The sequence below is a fragment of the Aquarana catesbeiana genome, linkage group LG09, assembly GCF_042186555.1.
Source record: "Aquarana catesbeiana isolate 2022-GZ linkage group LG09, ASM4218655v1, whole genome shotgun sequence".
In the NCBI taxonomy this organism is placed as follows: Eukaryota; Metazoa; Chordata; class Amphibia; order Anura; family Ranidae; genus Aquarana; species Aquarana catesbeiana.
The window spans coordinates 160,326,035-160,346,254 of NC_133332.1; the positions used below are offsets into that span (position 1 = coordinate 160,326,035).

General features: G+C 44.4%; 1 protein-coding gene across 1 annotated transcript in view; it reads left to right on the forward strand.

Annotated features, from left to right (window-relative positions):
- The window catches only part of LOC141108082 (A-kinase anchor protein 17B-like), a 52,778-nt gene that overhangs the window by 18,067 nt on the left and 14,491 nt on the right, over positions 1-20,220 (forward strand). Inside the window, exons 3-4 of the mRNA XM_073599312.1 lie at positions 576-694; positions 2,992-3,217. Of these exons, the coding sequence (XP_073455413.1) occupies positions 576-694; positions 2,992-3,217 (345 nt within the window). The remainder of the gene's footprint in view (positions 1-575; positions 695-2,991; positions 3,218-20,220) is intronic.

Consider the following 20,220-nt stretch of genomic DNA (forward strand, 5'->3'; position numbering starts at 1 on the left):
GCACAGAGCCTTGGGGGCTCATGCTCAGTTTGGTGTGTATTGCTAGAGAGTTGTTTTTTTTTGTTTTTTTTTTTTGTGAGGGTGCATGATGATCAGCACAGGGCCAATCAGCACTGTCCAGGCAGAGAGTCAGGAGTCATGCAGCCTCATGGGACAGTCAGAGGAGAATAAAAATTCCACCTACAAGCTTTAACCAGTGCTCAGCCAGACACTGATAGAAGCCACAGGACTGCTATATACTGCTGATGCAAAAAGGTATTTAGCAGGTATTTAGCAGTTTATATTTACTAAAATAATTGCATTTCCATGTTCTGTGTACTGTGGAGGACCAGATATAGTGAATGCAGGGTCCTGGGTTTAGTAACGGTGCCAGGTGCACATTGCCCCATACCAGCACTGATCCCTGGCATTCAGGCAATGACAGCATCTAGTCCATTTTGGGAGTATCTTCTGGGAAAGATAACAGGGGAAGATATGTCTCCCTTTTTAGAAGTTTATCAGAATTTGTAATCAAACCTTTCTTTATCTTGTCTAAAATATGACCATCTCATTTTCTCCTTTTTTCACTGAATCAGGTATGTTTGGACACCACCAACCACTTTAGTGAGGAGGCAGTAAACAAAAGGGCTGCAGAGCGTCTTAAGCTCCAAGAGCTGGAGCTGGAGAGGAAGCAAGAGAAGGAGGAAGAAGAGAGGTATAAATAGACAACATGATCCAAAATGCCCTGTGACAAGTTTATATCAGTTTATTTTTTAAGTCCTCCTCCACAGGGCTGAATACAATTTGCCAGCCAGATCTTGTTTAAAAAGTGGTCTGTACTACAACTAAACTCATACGGTCATACATGCGCTTACATCTGTATGAACCTGAGATGTGTACTATGTATAGTTATTCTGCACCTGCACAGCTGCTGCTGCCTATGCACTGTTGTTATTTACATATCTCCCTGAAGATGCAGCAGCAGTGCAGATGAAGAATGACCTCGGTGTACAGTTATTCTGAAAGACTGATGGTGTGTCATTAACTGATTCAAAAGGAGATGTAAACATCAACTGTTGGTAGGCAGCGGCACAGGAACAGAATGATCTCAGCCTTCACCATAGGTTCACATGCTGTGCATTTCTGCGGGCAGCGTTTGCCTAAGCACGCCAGCCCAATCATTTCAATGGGCTGTCGTGCCTGCATTTCCTACAGAAAAAGGTGCATGCACCTTTCTAAAACGCAGCCCACAGGGAAATTGTATGGTAATTGTATGGTAATTTTGACCATGTGATTTCCCTGTGGCTTCTGCACACGCACTGCGTGGGGTTGCCATTCAGATTGAATGGCAGCTCTGTGTGTTTTCTCAGAGCAGTGCATTTTTACTGTGTGTGGTTGCGGGGTGCAGAAATTGTTGAGATTCCCCCACCTGCAGTCACACGCATAGGTGTGAACCTAGCCATAGCCATTCAAAATGTTTGAAGGGTGAAATCTTTCTGCACCTGCTCTGCCACTGCTACCTACATATTGATTGTGTGTACATCCCCCAGCCCTGCATTCACTGGACAAAAGGTAGCAGCACAGATGGCCATGTCCATTTATGATGTACACATTCACACAAATGTTGATATGCGTACAACATAAAATACAATCTAAATTGGACATTGGACACAAAGGCTAAAGGCTACAGAGCAAAATGATGCTCTGTGAATGGGCCCATAGCATACAATAATGCTGAGTTCAGATCGATATACATTACAGATCTGAACGCAGCGTACTCTGTGCACCTTTGTGCCTAAGCCTTTATAGTTATTGTTTAATAACGCTGACTACTGGTATAATAGATATTAGCTATGAGTACTGTATGTGTATGAAAAACACCAATTTGTATCTTAGGACTATGTAAACAAATTGTTACTCAGTACTTTTATAGGGTTCATTATGTGACCTTTTAAAGTGGACTCATACATAAATGCTAATTAGCTTGCTGGGATAAATATAGAATTAAAAAGAATTGAAATACTTACCTTTCCTGGAGTATATACTATTCCAAGCACCTGTCAATGGGTTAGGCCATTTCTGCTGAAGGACTAATCAACCACTTTAAACCTTTGATCCTACCCTTTAGAAAAGATCACTTAATTAAGTGGTTAGCCCTTTGATCACATGACCAAGTTTGGAAGGTTCCTAAAATAGTACTTTCTTAAAAAAAAGTGTTTCAGTCCTATTTATTATTATTATACAGGATTTATATAGCGCCAACAGTTTGCGCAGCGCTTTACAACATGAGGGCAGACAGTTCACTTACAATACAAATCAATACAGGAGGGATCAGAGGGCCCTGCTCGTTAGAGCTTACAATCTAGAAATCTATTTACCTTTCTTTTCTTTCCCAACAAGACACATATAGTTAATATTTGATCATATATCTGCTTTTATACCTAAGAATATATGCACATTATCTTTCTATATAAAATGATTGCAAGTATTGCTCCAATAATATATACAATCTTAATAGTGTAAAATCTATCCATTATTTATAGGCCAGATAGTCTCTCCATGTATGTTGGCGTAAAAGAAAAAGTAACCTTTATTTAAAAAAATTATATGACATACTGTACATTATATGATTGCTAAACAAGGCATTTAGTTATTCAAATGAATTAAATCATACAGCAATAATTTTCTAAAATTGACAAAAAAACATCTATTCCATATAATACATTTTTTTTTTATCCTTGGTAATGCACTACTTGTGTAAAGGGTTGTGTTCCTATTAGAACATTGGGCCTGATTTGGTATTTTAGATGGCACTACCACTTAGCACTGATTTAGTACTGGGAAAGCCTACATCAATATCTACAATACAAAAACCTGCTACAAAATTTGTTAATCTGGGAGGATTTTATTTTTTTTTTACATTTAGGTTAACACAGCTCTGCTTTTTGTACCTTTGAAACTATAATTAGTGTTGTCAATTTAAAATGAAAGCCATTACCTTAAAATCTACAGAAAAAGAAAAATTGAGGAGAAAAAAGCCCGAGCCAGGAGAAGGAAAGCCAGGTTGAAGAGGAAGCTCCAGAGACAGAAACGAGAACAGAAAGCTGCCGAGCTGAAAGAAGCTTGTCCTGAAGATGAAATTGAGGAGACACAAGAATGGGAAGATAGGAAACTAACACTTGCTCAGAGACGTCTTGAGTCAATCAAGCTTCTCACTGTTCTCCTGGATAAAGTGAATGTAAGTGTTTTCTAAAGACCTACATCTACAAGTAGTCCACACAGGTGTTTGCGAAAGTTTAATCTGGGGATGTTTGTCATATAACATTTTTTGTGCTTTCCTCCTCTTTCCTAAAATAAGTACACTTTTTGTGCAAGAAAAAAGTTGTCTATAAAGAGAATTGTAAAAATTCCGATAGATAGATGCCACATGCCTTTTACCAGAAGGACTGGATCTCAAATGATAGAGCTCTAACTCGCTCACACAGGTTTTAGCCACCAGGAATATCCCACTCATTAGGCTCCTATAAGGGCACTCCCTCCTTGTAAAATAATTGCTCCACTTTGTTACAATGTATCTCGTGTGTCCTCTGTGTCTATACAAAGCATACCGCTGTAGATTCTCTCAAGCATAGAGGATTATAGAAGGAAGAGGCTTCATAGTGCAGTACGGTAAAAGCTACATTTATTTAAAAGTATCTTTGCACTTACATGTAACAAAAACGATCGGAAGCAAGAAACAAAATTCCATGGCATGTGTCACACAGAAGGTAACTAGTTTTAGGTCATTGATTTAAAAGGAGAACAATGGGGTGAGTAAGGGCTCTTTCGCACGGGGCGGATCAGTGATGACACGCGTGAACACCCACTCTGCCTGCACAGAGCGCTGCTCTCCCCTATGGGGGATCAGATGATGACGGACCGTAGAGTCCGTCGTCACCCGATCCGATCCGAAAACGGATGGAAAAGTAGGGTTTTCCTCCGTTACACTTTTCGGATCGGAGCGGGTCGGATGTCAGCGGACGTTCATCCGCTGACATCCGCTATTCCATAAGGATACATGTATGTCCGTTTTTTCATCCCGAAAACGGAAGGATGAAAAACGGACATACGGATCCTCCGTGTGAAAGAGCCCTTAGAAAAAAAAAACATCCATATGATGCTATAATAAATATGAAGGGCACCAACCCAAAATCCAATATATCCGACTCAGTGACCTAGGGCTGCTGCCCCTTTTTTGCGAATCAAAAACTATGCAAATACAAAAAATTAAAAAGGTAGGCGCTGCCCTATATACCAAAAAAATGTCATAAACAATTCACACTTTAGTTAGAACAATTATAAAGCATAACATATAAAAATGTGCCATACTCTTCAATAAAAAGTGCTCCACCACGTGTGTATATATTCTGCGCTCACCACAACCATAGGGCCAACGAGGTGACCATTAAGCGGGTTACAACTGAATTCTCCTCCTAGGGGACTTAGTCATAATTTTCTCCCAACACTTTCTTATTCTCTCTATACCATCTAGTGTCACTAAAATAAGGTACTCCAGAAAAGACCACAAAGAGGGAGTATATAGTGTAGTATATTTATTTAAACATTGATAAAAACAAGATGAAGATGTACACTTACATGAAGATAAGAATAAACCAGCATCCAATATGTGTAGCTACTCAGCTGTAGGATATGTCAAACTTGCACTGCCTCACGTTATCCTAGAGCCGACGCGCATTCCACAGGCTTGGAAGTGACGTGGGGGTGGGGGCATCGCACCGCAATGCATTTCGCGCATGCACGCACCTCAAGTAAAGACACAATCAGTCCCAGGACATGAAAGAACTTGCATTGAAATAATGCAGAAACAGTTCAGAAATAGCCTGGTGGGAAGGCAGCCCAACTGGAAGCACTCACAGTTCCAACAGCATGTAGACAGCTTCTCCCTTGCTTTTCTCAGATGTCTGCACCCATATTGATCTCACTGATCTAGCATACAAATCTAGTCTAGATACAGACACAGGTTCCTCCATTCCGAATACAGTGTCACTTAAAATTAGATCCGATTTCTACCTCATTAATTCGAGGGACAGTGAGATGGATCCATTTCAAAAACTGGTTGAAAGGGATCTTGTTAGTCTAGTCAAAACCATCTCACATAAGTCCATTTCAAATCTTAACAGCAAAGAAAAAGTGTCTCTCAAGGAGTTACAAAACGATCCGTCCATTATAATTAAAAATGCTGATAAGGGTGGAGCTGTAGTTGTTATGCAAGCATCAGCCTACAAAGAAGAAGCCTTAAGACAGCTCTCAGACAGGGACACATACCTTGTTCTTAAGGGAGATCCCACGGACGCTTTCAAAAAAGAACTTTCATCTCTCCTTGATAAAGGGGTCTCCGCAGGAATTTTGTCAACTAAGGACAAAGAAATGTTAATACCCGAGTTTCCATTTATGCCCATTTTTCACCACTTACCTAAAGTACATAAAGGCTTTTCCCCTCTTACGGGCAGACCTATTGTTGCAGGAATTGGCTCACTCAATGAGCGCCTGGGACAATGGGTCGATCAACAACTACAGCCTCTAGTCACAGAACTTCCTAGTTATCTTCGCGACACAAAGCAGCTATTGGCTAAGCTAGAGACCATTGAATGGCATGACGAGTACTGTTGGATCTCCTGTGATGTTTCAAGCCTTTATTCCTCCTAACCTCATACCTCCGGTTTGTGAGCAGTGTCTTACTTTCTACACAGATCAGGAACGTTCTCTTTTGCTTTACAGGAATTTATTTTGTTGTGTTTGGAATTCCTGTTAACCACTTGCCTACTGGGCACTTAAACCCCCCTCCTGCCCAGACCAATTTTCAGCTTTCAGCGCTGTCACACTTTGAATGACAATTACTCAGTCATGTAATACTGTACCCAAATGAATTTTTTGTACTTTTTTTCATACAAATAGATCTTTCTTTTGGTGGTATTTGATCACCTCTGGGTTTTTTATTTTTTGTGCTACAAATGAAAAAAGACAGAAAATTTTGAAAAAAAAACGCATTTTTCTTTGTTTCCGTGATAAAATTTTGCAAATTAGTAATTTTTCTTCATATATTTTGGCCACAATTTATAATGCTACATATCTTTGGTAAAAATAATCCAAATTAGCGGATATTATTTGGTCCGTGTGAAAGTTAGAGAGTCTACAAGTTATGGTGGAAATCATAAAAAATTGATCACACCTGATGTACTGACGGCCTATCTCATTTCTTGCGACCCGAACAAGTCGGGAAAGCACAAATACCCCCCAAATGACCCCTTTTTTGAAAGTAGACATTCCAAGGTATTTAGTAAGATGCATGGTGAGCTTTTTGATGTTGTCATTTTTTCCCACAATTCTTTGCAAAATGAAGATTTTTTTTTTCCCACAAAATTGTCATTGTAATAGGTTATTTCTCTCACATGGCATGTATATACCACAAATGACACCCCAAAATACATTCTGCTACTCCTCCTGAGTATTACGATACCACATGTGTGGGACTTTTCACAGCCTGGCCACGTAGAGAGGCCCAACATGCAGGAAGCGCCATCAGGTGTTCTAGGAGCATAAATTACACATCTAACTTGTTGACTACCTATTACACTTTTGAAGGCCCTGTGAGACACGTGACACTGATGTGGCACTGATGACAGATGGCACTGATACGTAGCACTGATGTGGCACTGATGACAGATGGCACTGATGTGGCACTGACACTGATGTGGCACTGATGACAGATGGCACTAATACGTAGCACTGGTGACAGATGGCACTAATACATGGCACTGATGACACGTGACACTGACAGATGGCACTAATATGTGGCACTGACACGTGGCATTGATGACAGGTGGCACTGATGACAGGTGGCACTAATATGTGGCACTGATGACAGATGGCACTAATACGTGGCACTGATGATAGATGGTACTAATACGTGGCACTGATGACAGATGGCACTGATACGTGGCACTGATGACAAATGGCACTAAAACGTGGCACTGATGACAGATGGCACTGATACGTGGCACTGATGACAGATGGCACGTGACACTGACAGGTGGCACTGATGACAGATGGCACGTGACACTGACAGGTGGCACTGATGACAGATGGCACTATGTGGCACTGATGACAGATGGCACTATGTGGCACTGATGACAGATGGCACTGATGACAGATGGCACTATGTGGCACTGATGACAGAGGGGACAGATGGCACTGGGGATTGATGGCAGGGACATGACAGTGGGGACAGGTGGCAGGGACAGATGGCAGGGACAGATGGCAGTGGGGACACTTTTTTTCGTTTTTCTTTTTACTTACCGCCGCAGCGGCTCGCTCTCCCTCCTCACACGCTGTCTCTGTGTGAGGAGGCAGAGCCGCAGAACACCGGCGATGAGAGATGATCTCATATGTTTACATATGAGATCGTCTCTCATTGGCACCGCCGATCGCGCTGAAAACGGCCGCTATGATTGGCCATTTTTAGCGATCTGTGACTGGCTGTGTCCGAGGGACACGGCCAGCACAGAACTTCCTCGATGTGCGCCCGCAGGAGCGCGCATCGAGGAAGTAAACAACAGGACGTCCAGGGACGGCCGCCCGGCAGATAGCGTCCGTGCTGCAGCCGTCTTTCGGCTATAGCGCGGGCGCGAAGTGGTTAACCCATAATTTTTTTATGTTCGACGGGGGCCACTACCTCCAAAGATGCGGTGCATCGATGGGGGCCAAATTCTCTCAGTCCCTGGCCAATTTGTACATTAGGTGGTGGGAAAAGCACCGCATCTTTGGGGCTGGTGGCCCTCGTCATTCAGACACTATTTTTTACTGTCGTTATATCGATGACCTGTTTATTGTCTCTAAACCTGTTGATGATTTCAATGATTGGTTAACCTATTTGAATGATAACGACAGTGAATTTAAAGTTTGCAGGAACCATGAATTCCAACACAATAGAATTTCTGGATGTTAGACTTACCGGTGTGGAGGGTAAGATAGCTTCCAGTCTTTTCAGGAATGTGGGAATGTGTTGCTGCGAGCGGACTCAGGCCATCCCAGCCACACTATAACAGCATCCCGGTGGGTCAATTTCTTAGGTTGAAAAGGATATGCAGTAAAGATAATGATTTCTATCAGGAGTCCAAACTTATGACAGCCAGATTTAAGTCTCAAGGGTACTCAAGCTCGATTATTGATCGAGGTTTCAATATTGCCAATCAAACCCCCAGACATAAACTACTGATAACCCCTTGGGAACACATAAAATCTAATATCCCCACGTTTTCCACTCCGTACAGTGAAGAGTTTGTTAAAATTACAAAAATAGTCAATAAATATCTTCCGGTATTACAACATGACCCCATATACTCTCACATCCTTCAAAAGGGGATTCGCACGGTCTCTAGAAGGCCCCCATCCCTAGGTAGTCTTTTATCGCCTAGCCTTTTCTCCAGTACAGTAAGCTCTAACACCTGGCTATCTTTTCAAGGCACCTTTAGATGCAGGAGTCATGGGTGTGCTTACTGTCCGTTTATCCAGAAAGGTGATAAAGTGATATCAGCCTCTACAGGTCGTGTACACAAATTACGTTCATTTATAAATTGCAACACACGGTACATTGTGTACGCAATTACCTGTACGAAATGCCAAGTACAAAACGTTGGCAGGACCACCCGTAGGCTAAAGGATAGACTTTATGACCATCTTTACGACATCACAAAGAATCATCCAACTAATGTAGCACGGCACTGGAATGTCCATCATCAGAAGGACACTACCAGTCTTGCTATTCAAGGTTTAGAGAAAATCAAGAGAACACCCAGAGGAGGAGATAAATTTAAAATTCTGTGTAGACAGGAGGTCAAATGGATTTTCTTTTTTGGACACTCGTCAACCATCTGGGATGAACTATGATGGGATGTTTCCCACTTTTACTAACTGTACTCAGAGGTTTGTTTATCATGCTTCTTTGCACAAAACAATCTGTGGTTTGGATACATCAATACTGATGATAATGCCTCTTTTTGGTTCCTTATGAAATATAATTTTATCTGTGGCTATATCACGGTAAAATTAGCACCTTTTTGTATTATACAATATGCATTTCAACGTTTACGGTGGCACTGTCCTCAGTCTTCATATTTATCCTCAACATATAGATTTTAACAACATTGTTTTTGCTTTTGGTAATCAAGGATTGCAGCGCACGAGGTGAGACTTCTCTCTACTTAGCGCTGCAGCCCTGTACTTTAACTTATAGCCTGTGATTTTCTACCCTTGCTTAGCCTCATATGGCCGTGTGACAGCGGAACAACTTTCTTTTTCTTTGTTTTGTTTTGTAACTTAAGACATGGTATCTAATGTTGATGATGGTGTTGTACCTAGTATTTGTATTCAATACCTTTATTGTCATGAGGCCATGTTAACGTTGCAAGACCCTTGCTACATCGTGTTATGACAGAGACAATTTAGGTGTTGGTTTTTTGTAATCAAGGTTTGCAGCACATGAAGCGAGACTCCTCGCTCCGTAATGCTGCAGTCCGGCATTCCAGCATACATCCTGTGATCCTTCAATAGCAACACACTCCACACACATGGGTTTTTAATTTTAACGTGTGGTTGCTGGTCTTCTGTCTTTGCTTTTTAGGTTTTTGGTTCTTAGTTTTTGTTCCTGGTTTTTCGTTTCTTATTTCCCATTTGTTTTGTAGCTCTTATTTCGACTTCTGAGTTGGCCTTTATAAATAGTATATGGCCTGACCTTTCTTTTCCACATTCTTCCTATATTTATGGATTTTGAATAGAGTTAATATTGTGGTCATATTGGTCATATAGTATACACTTATAGTTTTTTCTCTTTTCTTGTCCCTGGCATGTGATTATCTTTTGGGGTTATACATATGCATATAAATGCCCCGCCTTATAAATCAGGGTACATTTTGGTCATATGTTCAAGTCCTTTGTTTTTATCCGCACTCCAGTACATCCCTTAGTTTAAATATGGTCTTTAGACATTTGGTTCGAGGTGGGTTGTCACTAACCTTATCCGTTTTTTCGGATGGGTTCTGGCAACCGCACCTTGGTAAGTCCCAGCGTTAGTGCCATGTCATTAGTGTTTTTGGGTATTCGTCTGGTGTGTGAATGTTGGCTCGCAGAGAAAATACAATTCAGCATGTCTGATATTATGACACTTAATGTTGTTTATTAACATATTTTTAGCAATATACAAGGTGTTCCACCTTCCTGTATTTACATGAGTTTAGATTGTGTCTGCCACAATGACATAATTCATCACATATGTATCAAGTTATTTGTCTATTTTCATTCTCATGCTGTTATACTTTGTTATTTCTTGCGACTGCCCAGCTTTATATGAATTTATCCCATTTCATTCCATGTAAATGCACAAACGCTTTTTAATCTCATTCTCTCTTTATTCAATTAATTTTCTGTTTTCTTGCTATTGTATCTGGGCACTCACAGGTTACTACAACTGAATGAGCTCTGGGAGGTGTGATCTTCATTCGTTCAGAGTTTAATCCTCAGGTGTCACACATGTTTTTGATCACTCACCTTCCTATATATGCCTCAGTTGTAATGATCATTCCCTAGCTATGAGTAAGCATCTATTGATGTGAAACGCATTAGCGGTCTTGTCCTATGTATCCACCTTGATGTGACCTGCAACATTTTACTACAATAAAGGTGCTTTTTCACGGAAGTGCGGCCATCCAGACCTCTTCGATTCATTGTCCAGCATGTAGACAGCAGATTGTAGCCAAACTGTCAGCGTCTGTAGAGAGAAGAAGAGTGCGGCCTGGCCGTCTTGTGCCCATCAGGCAGGTGTCCAGAGAAATTGCAAGCTCTATGCCTTCCCTCCTTATCAGGTACATTTCCCTGACGCTAGTACTGTCCCCTACCAGGCAGGATACCTGTCCCTACTCCTGCTAAACTTGGGAGCCAGGGCCTTATATAGGCTCTGCCTGACCCAAGGTGGCTGCCAGAGTCACATGGGGTGGCAGCATCCAATTGAATGGAAGCCATCGTGAAACTGTGTTCTTATAGACTTCTTCTTCAACTGTAGTGCCGCTGCAGAAGAGCTCTACCTGCAGTGAAGAAAGTAGACTGCACCTGCCTAAAGAATGGCTCCAGCTCTCATACATTAGCTAAAAGGTGGAGCCAGCTGTCAATCAGGCAGCTGGGTGGATCCTGACAATGTTGTCTGGATCCTTCTTGAACTTGTCATGACTCTGCCTCGTCAGCTGATAGTGGGCAATAGCCCACCAACAGCTGACCCTGTGTCACAGGAGAACATTAGTAAATGTACTCCTGTTACCCAAAAGAGAAATCTAGCCAAAAAAATGTTGGCTCTACTTCCCTTTTAAAGCATAAAAGATAATGGGTCAGCATCCCTTCAAGTCAATTAGCATTTTCAGAAGGCGTTAAGCAATGCTAGGACCCCGTATTTCTTTTTAACTGGTTTTCTTTAAAGAAAATCTAAAGCTCAAACTTGTTTCCTTCACTTTCAATCCAAGTGACATTTAAAGAAGGTAAATCTCTATAGCGGGGACATAGACAGCTCTAAAATTCTAACAAGGCTCCTAAAGCTTCACCAGTTCAAAAAAAAAAAATGTGGCTATAAAAACACTTGAAGTGCTATACAGTCAGGTCCATAAATATTGGGACATCGACACATTTCTAATCTTTTTGGCTCTATACACCACTACAATGGATTTGAAATGAAACAAACAAGATATGCTTTAACTGCAGACTTTCAGTTTTAATGTGAGGCTGATTACATCCAAATCAGGTGAACGGTGTAGGAATTACAACAGTTTGTATATGTGCCTCCCACTTTTTAAGGGACCAAAAGTAATGGGACAGATTAACAATCATCCATCAAACTTTCGCTTTTTAATACTTGGTTGCAAATCCTTTGCCGTCAATTACAGCCTGAAGTCTGGAACGCATAGACATAACCAGACGCTGGGTTTCATCCCTGGTGACGCTCTTCCAGGCCTCTACTGCAACTGTCTTCAGTTCCTGCTTGTTCTTGTGGCATTTTCCCTTCAGTTTTGTCTTCAGCAAGTGAAATGCATGCTCAATCGGATTCAGGTCAGGTGATTGATTTGGCCATTGCATAACATTCCACTTCTTTCCCTTAAACTCTTTGGTTGCTTTCGCAGTATGCTTCGAGTCAATGTCCATCTGCACTGTGAAGGACCATCCAATGAGTTCTGAAGTATTTTGCTGAATATGAGCAGATAATATTGCCCGAAACACTTCAGAATTCATCCTGCTGTTTTTGTCAGCAGTCACATCTTCAATAAATACAAGAGCACCAGTTCCATTGGCAGCCATACATGCCCACGCCATTACACTACTACCAACATGCTTCACTGATGAGGTGTTATGCTTTGGATTATGAGCAGTTCCTTTCCTTCTCCATACTCTTCTCTTCCCATCACTCTGGTACAAGTTGATCTTGGTCTCATCTGTCCATAGGATGTTGTTCCAGAACTGTGAAGGCTCTTTTAGATGTTGTTTGGCAAACTCTAATCTGGCCTTCCTGTTTTTGAGGCTCATCAATGGTTTACATCTTGTGGTGAACCCTCTGTATTCACTCCGGTGAAGTCTTCTCTTGATTGTTGACTTTGATACACATACACCTACCTCCTGGAGAGTGTTCTTGATCTGGCCAACTGTTGTGAAGGGTGTTTTCTTCACCAGGGAAAGAATTCTTTGGTGATCCACCATAATTGTTTTCCGTGGTCTTCTGGGTCTTTTGGTGTTGTTGAGCTCACCGGTGCGTTCTTTCTTTTTAAGGATGTTCCAAACAGTTGATTTGGCCACACCTAATGTTTTTGCTATCTCTCGGATGGGTTTGTTTTGTTTTTTCAGCCTAATGATGGCTTACTTCACTGATAGTGTCAGCACTTTGGATCTCATATTGAGCGTTGACAGCAACAGATTCCAAATGCAAATAGCACACTTGAAATGAACTCTGGACCTTTTATCTGCTCCTTGTAAATGGGATAATGAGGGAATAACACACACACCTGGCCATGGAACAGCTGAGCAGCCAATTGTCTCATTACTTTTGGTCCCTTAAAAAGTGGGAGGCACATATACAAACTGTTGTAATTCCTACACCGTTCACCTGATTTGGATGTAAATACCCTCAAATTAAAGCTGAAAGTCTGCAGTTAAAGCACATCTTGTTTGTTTCATTTCAAATCCATTGTGGTGGTGTATAGTGCCAAAAAGATTAGAATTGTGTCGATGTCCCAATATTTATGGACCTGACTGTATGTGATAGGGGAACAGTGTTGGGTAATTGTACTGCTTTACTACCATATTTAAGAAATTTACAACGTCACCTACTGTTTTATTTACATTAATGCCTCAGCAAGATCAAGACACTAATATGGCATTAATATTACCGCATTCATAATTTCATATATACAAATGTAAATATTGCTTAGGTGTAGAATTTTTTTTTACATGAAATCAGGATCATTAGTTGTTTACATTAGTTTTTGGATCTCAGATGGCCCTTGTCCATTTTCAATAGACAGCTCATGGAACCTTACAGTTATGTCCAGGCTACAGTTATCCATATTATACAAAAGTGATTTATTATTATGAGGAGCGATAGTGTATGCAATTACCTGTGTGGATGGACTTTTATAGACATAGTACCTCAAAAAGTCAATAAAATAATACCCAGGTACTAAATATAATGCAGTCATTTTAACTGAGCTGTGCAGTAATGTCTTTAGTCAATTGATTTTTTTTTTTTGGACAAAAGGAAAAAAGGTTTGCTGATGAAAAAAAATATGTTATGCTTATCTGAATGGAACCTTATGTGTTCAGTGTAATTGTACTCTTATGTATATCTTATGACATACGTGTATGTCACCATTGTATCATATTTAGGTTTAAACCTTAGCCCAGGTTTTAAAAGCTTTTTTGTATCTACAGATTGATAGATATGACATCACAACAGATTGTTAGATATGGCATCACTGTAATAGCAATCAGCTAAGTCTCATCAGGAAAGTACCTGGAGTTGGAGCCTCAGACAGTAGAACCATTATAATGCCATTAAAAAAAAGAAACTGACCAGCTATTTCAGACCATCAGACAACAGCAGAGCACTTGCATGTTTGAAACAGTGTCCTGGAGTCTACTAGCAGTATTTACGTGATCTCTTTATGCAGTAGTTGCCCCCAGCTGCCACCAGAGGGTACTGTTGAGAGTCAGGAGAGGCTCTTTATTAGTCTGAATAAGCAGCCTACTTTGGTCTCTAAGTGCCCACTAGTGGGAACTATGAGCAGCTGCTGCACAAGGAGACCAATCACACTGACATTGATATAGAAGATTTTGCTAAAAGCACATGTATACTTTAATAGGCAACACTAAAGACACTGTCAGATACTGATAGCGCCAAAAAGAGCTTTGTCCTGGTCATACAATATATACATACTGTCCTCTGCCTGTGTTTAATGATGTCATCTCCCCTCATGGAGCCCTTTTCAGTTTCAGTGTGAGAGGAGAAGACATCCACAGTGATTACACCAAGCACTACACTAACACCAGTACACGTAGGCACACTCTTAACCCCCTGATCACCCCCCCCCCCCGCCCCTACAGTTAACCCTTTCACTCCCTGCAGGGCCGGCCCAAGGCATTGTGCTGCCTGGGCCCAGGATCAAAATGCTGCCCCCCCCCTCACCACTGCCGCCCCCCCCCCCCAAAAAAAAAAACAATCACCCACCAAAATTGCCGCATTCATTATTTTATATCATGACAATTAAAACTAAAATTTAATTTGATAGGAAGTCAAATTTACATGCAACAGTGATAGTGGGGTTCAGACAGAGGTGGCGGTGGTGGTGGGGAGGGGAGGGGTTGCGGCGATGGTGGTGGTGAGGGGAGGGGGGTTTTAGACACAGGCAGGGGTGGTAGGGGGGGTTAGACACAGGCAGGGGTGGTAGGGAGGGGTTAGACACAGGCAGGAGTGGTTAGACACAGACAGGGGTGGTAGGGGAGTTAGACACAGGCAGGGGTGGTGGAGAGAGGCGGCGGTGGTGGTGAGGGGAGGTTTTTTTATTAGACACAGGTAGGGGGGGGTTAGACACGTGCAGGGGTGGTTAGATACAGGCAGGGGTGGTAGGGAGGGGTTTAGACACAGGCAGGGGTGGTAGGAGGGGGGTAGACACAGGTGGGGTGGTAGGGGGGTTAGACACAGGCAGGGGTGGTAGGGGGGTTAGACACAGGCAGAGGTGGTGGAGATGGGATTAGTGGCACTTACTTTCTCTCAGTGTCAGCTGCGCCTATAGTGATCCCTCTTGCATCATGGGGTCTCTGCTCAGCAGAAAGCTCCTCCCTCTTTACGCTGTTGGCCGTCAGCCTGTCAGCTGACTTTCTCTTGTCAGCAGCAATGGGGGGGGGGAGCCACAGAGAGAATGGGAGGGCGGCCAGCTGTGCAGGTATGGCAGCGAGTGCTCTGCCATTACTTGTAATACTAGCGGTGGCGGGCCATCCACGTAGTGAGATAAGGAGAGGAGCCGGTGGGCGGAGCGGAGCCCGATCGGGCGGGACCACTGTCTTCTTAGGCGTCAATGTGCCGCCCCTCAGAACTTGCCGCCCGGGAGCAATGGTCCCATCGGGTCCCATGGTAGGGCCGGCCTTGACTCCCTGTCACAGTGTCACCAAGTGCAGTTTTCAAATTTTTCACTGATCACTATACTGTGTTAGGGCAGTTAGCGGTAGTCCCAGATAGGTTTAGGGTACCCCCATATAGTCCCTAATAAAGGTTTAACCCCTTGATCATACCCCAGTTAACCCTTTCACTCCCTGTCACTGTGTCATTAGTATAGTGTACAGATCTCTTTTCTGATCACTGTATTAGTGTCACGCGTGACATCAGTTAGGTGTTAGGATCAGTTAGTATCAGCGTCAATCCCAGACAGTGTGTCACGATCAGGGGTCAGGCTCGAAGACCAGTTGCTATAGCAGTTGTAGGAATACCACCAACCAGCAGGATGATCCAGAGGCCTTTCTCTTAACGTTTGAACGGACCGCTGAGAGGGAAGGTTGGCCCAAAACCCAGTGGGCAGGACTGGTCGCCCCCTTGCTGTTTGGAGAATCACAGAAGGCCTACTATGATTTGGAGTCAGCAGAAGCAGGAGACTATGAAAAGGTCAATCGGGAAATCCTGGCGTGACTTGGTGTCACCTTGGCAGTTCGAGCACAGCGGGTCCACAGATGGTTCTTCCAAGACGAGAGGCCCCCAAGATCGCAGATGTTCGACCTAATTCACTTGGTGAGAAAATGGCTACAGCCAGAGTCCCTGTCTGGGCCACAAATAGTGGAGCGTGTGGTCATGGACCGGTTCCTGAGGTCACTACCAGTTCCCCTGCAGAAGTGGGTGAGTCAAGGAGACCCCAACTCGGCGGACAACCTTGTGGAACTCGTTGAAAGGTACTTTGCTGCAGAGAGCCTGGCAGGCAGTCACCCTGGCAGATGATGCAGGCTCGCCTAAGGTGCGGGTGTTCACCAGAGCTTCTGATGGTGGAGATGGAGATGGATTTTGCTGCGTGTTAGTGCCAAGTTGCAGTCCTCAGGATCACCCCACCAGGAGGTGAGCAAGCTGCGGTCCAGTAGCAGATAAGCAGGTAAGGATCAAACAGAAGCGTGGTCAGTAAACAAGCCAAAATATCGGTAATGGGTAGTTGCAGGTTGGGATCAGGCGGAAGCGTAATCGAGGAACAAGCCAAGGATCGATAACAAGCAGTAGCAAATATGAACGGCAGCAGGGAAGACAGGAGCGAGATACCGGCTGGAGATAGCACAATATTCTGGCAAGGAGGAAGTGCAGAGACATGGCTTATATCAGGAAGTTCATGGGAGGAGCAAAGAGTTCAAGGTTCAGCTGAAATCAAGGTACAAGGCAGGGTTGTCTAAAGGATCTGACAAGGTGCTGTCCAGCATCTCAGAAAGCTCAATGAGAAGATTCATTGCCAGACACAGCTGAGGTCCTAGGTTCAAGTCCAGGTCCTGACAGTACTCCGCTCCTCCCATGACACCTTAGGGCCTGGTTTGTGAAGGAACCTCTGGTGGAATTCTTGTTAATCTAGGAGCATGAACATTCTGCTCAGGCTCCCAAGAATTTTCTTCTGACCCATATCCTTCCCATTGAACCAGATATTATAATTTGTTCCTATAGATCCTGGAATCAAGAGTTTTCTACACCACATATTCTTCTTCACCCTGTACCTCAACAAGTGGAGGGGGTGGAAGAATTCTTCCAGAAAATGTATTTTTGTGAAATGGTTTGAGTAGCGATATGTGAAACACAGGGTGAATCTTCATACTGTTGGGAAGTTTTAGGCGAAAGGCGACTGGGTTGATCTGGGCCGAGATCTGGAAAGGTCCAACAAACTTTTGACCCAACTTTGCAGATGGAACATGAACCTTTACATTTTTAGTAGATAACCAAACTTGGTCACCCACATGAAAGGTAGGAAGTGCTCTGCGATGTCTATCTGCAGCCTTCTTGTAACTTTCCTGAGCTTCCCTCAAAGTCTCGATCAATTTCTGCTGGATCTCCTGTAAAGCAGTAAATCTGTTGGTAACAGCCGGAATTGGAGTTAAGATAGGGAGATCAGGAATAAAAGCTGGATGATGCCCAGTATTTAGGAAAAAGGGGGTCTGAGAAGTGGAGCTATGTTTAGAATCGTTATAACTGCAAACTCCGCTGTAGGAAGATAGTCCACCCAGTCATGCTGAAGATAACTAACAAAACATCAAAGGTTCTGCTCTAACGTTTGATTGGTCCTCTCGGTCTGACTATTAGACAGATTAATTGTTACTCCTAAAGCTGAGCAAAAGCTTTTCCAAAATTTTGAAGTGAACTGTACTCCTGTGTCAGAAACTACATCTTCTAGAAATTCCATGTAGTCTAAAGACTTCTCGAACCATCAACTCTGCAGTTTGTTCCGCAGAGGGTACCCACTTGATAGGTATAAAGTGAGCCATCTTAGTGAGGCAGTCTATAGCAACCAAGATAGTGGTCATTTCTTTAGAGGGGGGTAAATCCAGGGCTGGCCCAAGACATTGTGCTGCCAAGAATGAAATTCTGCCCCCACCCCAAAAATTAAAAAATCATGCCCACCAAAAGGCCTCCACATCAATTATTTTGAATCATGATAATTACAACTAAAATTAAATTTATCAGGAAGTCAGATTTACAGGAAACAGTATTTTGTCTATATGCAAAATCATATGACATACTTTTATGTTCAATTTCAAGGTGCGGCCTAGGGTAGTATAGGGACAGGCTAGGGTAGTACAGGGGCAGGCTAGGGTAGTATATGACAATGGTATCAGTGTCAGTGCTGGGGAGGGATGGTATCAGTGGAAGTGCTGGGGAGGGATGGGGATCAGTGGTAGTGCTAGGGAGAGATGGGGGATCAGTGGTAGTGCTGGTGGGGGGTGGGATCAGTGGCAGTGCTAGAGGGATGAGATCAGTGGCAGTGGTAGAGAGGGATGGGGATCAGTGGCTGTGCTGGGAAGGGATGGGGATCAGTGGCTGTGCTGGGAAGGGATGGGGATCAGTGGCTGTGCTGGGAAGGGATGGGGATCGGTGGCAGTGGTGGGGAGGGATGGAGATTGGTGGCAGTGGTACGGAGGGATGGGGATCGGTGGCAGTGGTAGGGAGGAATGGGGATCGTGGCAGTGGTAGGGAGGGATGGGGATCAGTGGCAGTGGTAGGGGGTGGGGATCAAAGGCAGTGGTAGGGAGGGATAGAGATCAGTGGCAGTGGTAGGGAGGCATGGGGATCAGTGGCAGTGGTACGGAGGGATGGGGAGCAGTGGTAGATAGGGATGGGGATCAGTGGCAGTGCTGGGAAGGGATGGGGATCAGTGGCAGCACTGGGAAGTGATGAGGATCAGTGGCAGTGCTAGGGAGAGATGGGGGTCAATGGCAGTGCTGGGGAGGGATGGGGATCAGTGGCAATGCTAGGGAGGGATGGGAATCAGTGGCAGTGTTGGGAAGGGATGGGGATCAGTGGCAGTGCTGGGGAGGGATGGGGATCAGTGCAAGTGCTGGGGAGGGATAGGGATCAGTGGCAGTGCTGGGGAGGGATAGGGATCAGTGGCAGTGCTGGGAAGGGATGGGGATCAGTGTCAGTGCTGGGGAAGGATGGGGATCAGTGGCAGTGCTGATGAGGGATGGGGATCGGTGGCAGTCCTGGGAAGGGATGGGGATCGTGGCAGTGGTAGGGAGGGATGGGGATCGGTAGCAGTGCTGGGGAGGAATGGGGATCAGTAGCAGTGCTGGGAAGGGATGGGGATCAGTGGCAGTGCTGGGAAAGGATGGGGATCAGTGGCAGTGCTGGGAAGGGATGGGGATCAGTGGCAGTGGTAGGGAGGGATGGGAATCAGTGGCAGTGCTGGGAAAGGATGGGGATCAGTGGCAGTGCTGGGGAGGGATGGAGATCAGTGGCAGTGGTAGGGAGGGATGGGGATCAGTGGCAGTGCTGGGAAGGGATGGGGATTGGTGGCAGGGAGGGATGGGGATCAGTGGTAGTGCTGGGAAGGGATGGGGATCGGTGGCAGTGGTAGGGAGGGATGGGGATCAGTGGCAGTACTGGGAAGGGATGGGGATTGGTGGCAGTGGTAGGGAGGGATGGGGATCAGTGGCATTGCTGGGGAGGGATGGGGATCAGTAGCATTGGTAGGGAGGGATGGGGATCAGTGGCATTGCTGGGGAGGGATGGGGGATCAGTAGAAGTGCTGGAGAGGGATGGGGATCAGTGGCAGTGCTGGGAAGGGATGGGGATCAGTGTCAGTGCTGGGGAAGGATGGGGATCAGTGGCAGTGCTGATGAGGGATGGGGATCGGTGGCAGTCCTGGGAAGGGATGGGGATCGTGGCAGTGGTAGGGAGGGATGGGGATCAGTAGCAGTGCTGGGGAGGAATGGGGATCAGTAGCAGTGCTGGGAAGGGATGGGGATCAGTGGCAGTGCTGGGAAGGGATGGGGATCAGTGGCAGTGGTAGGGAGGGATGGGAATCAGTGGCAGTGCTGGGAAAGGATGGGGATCAGTGGCAGTGCTGGGGAGGGATGGAGATCAGTGGCAGTGGTAGGGAGGGATGGGGATCAGTGGCAGTGCTGGGAAGGGATGGGGATTGGTGGCAGTGG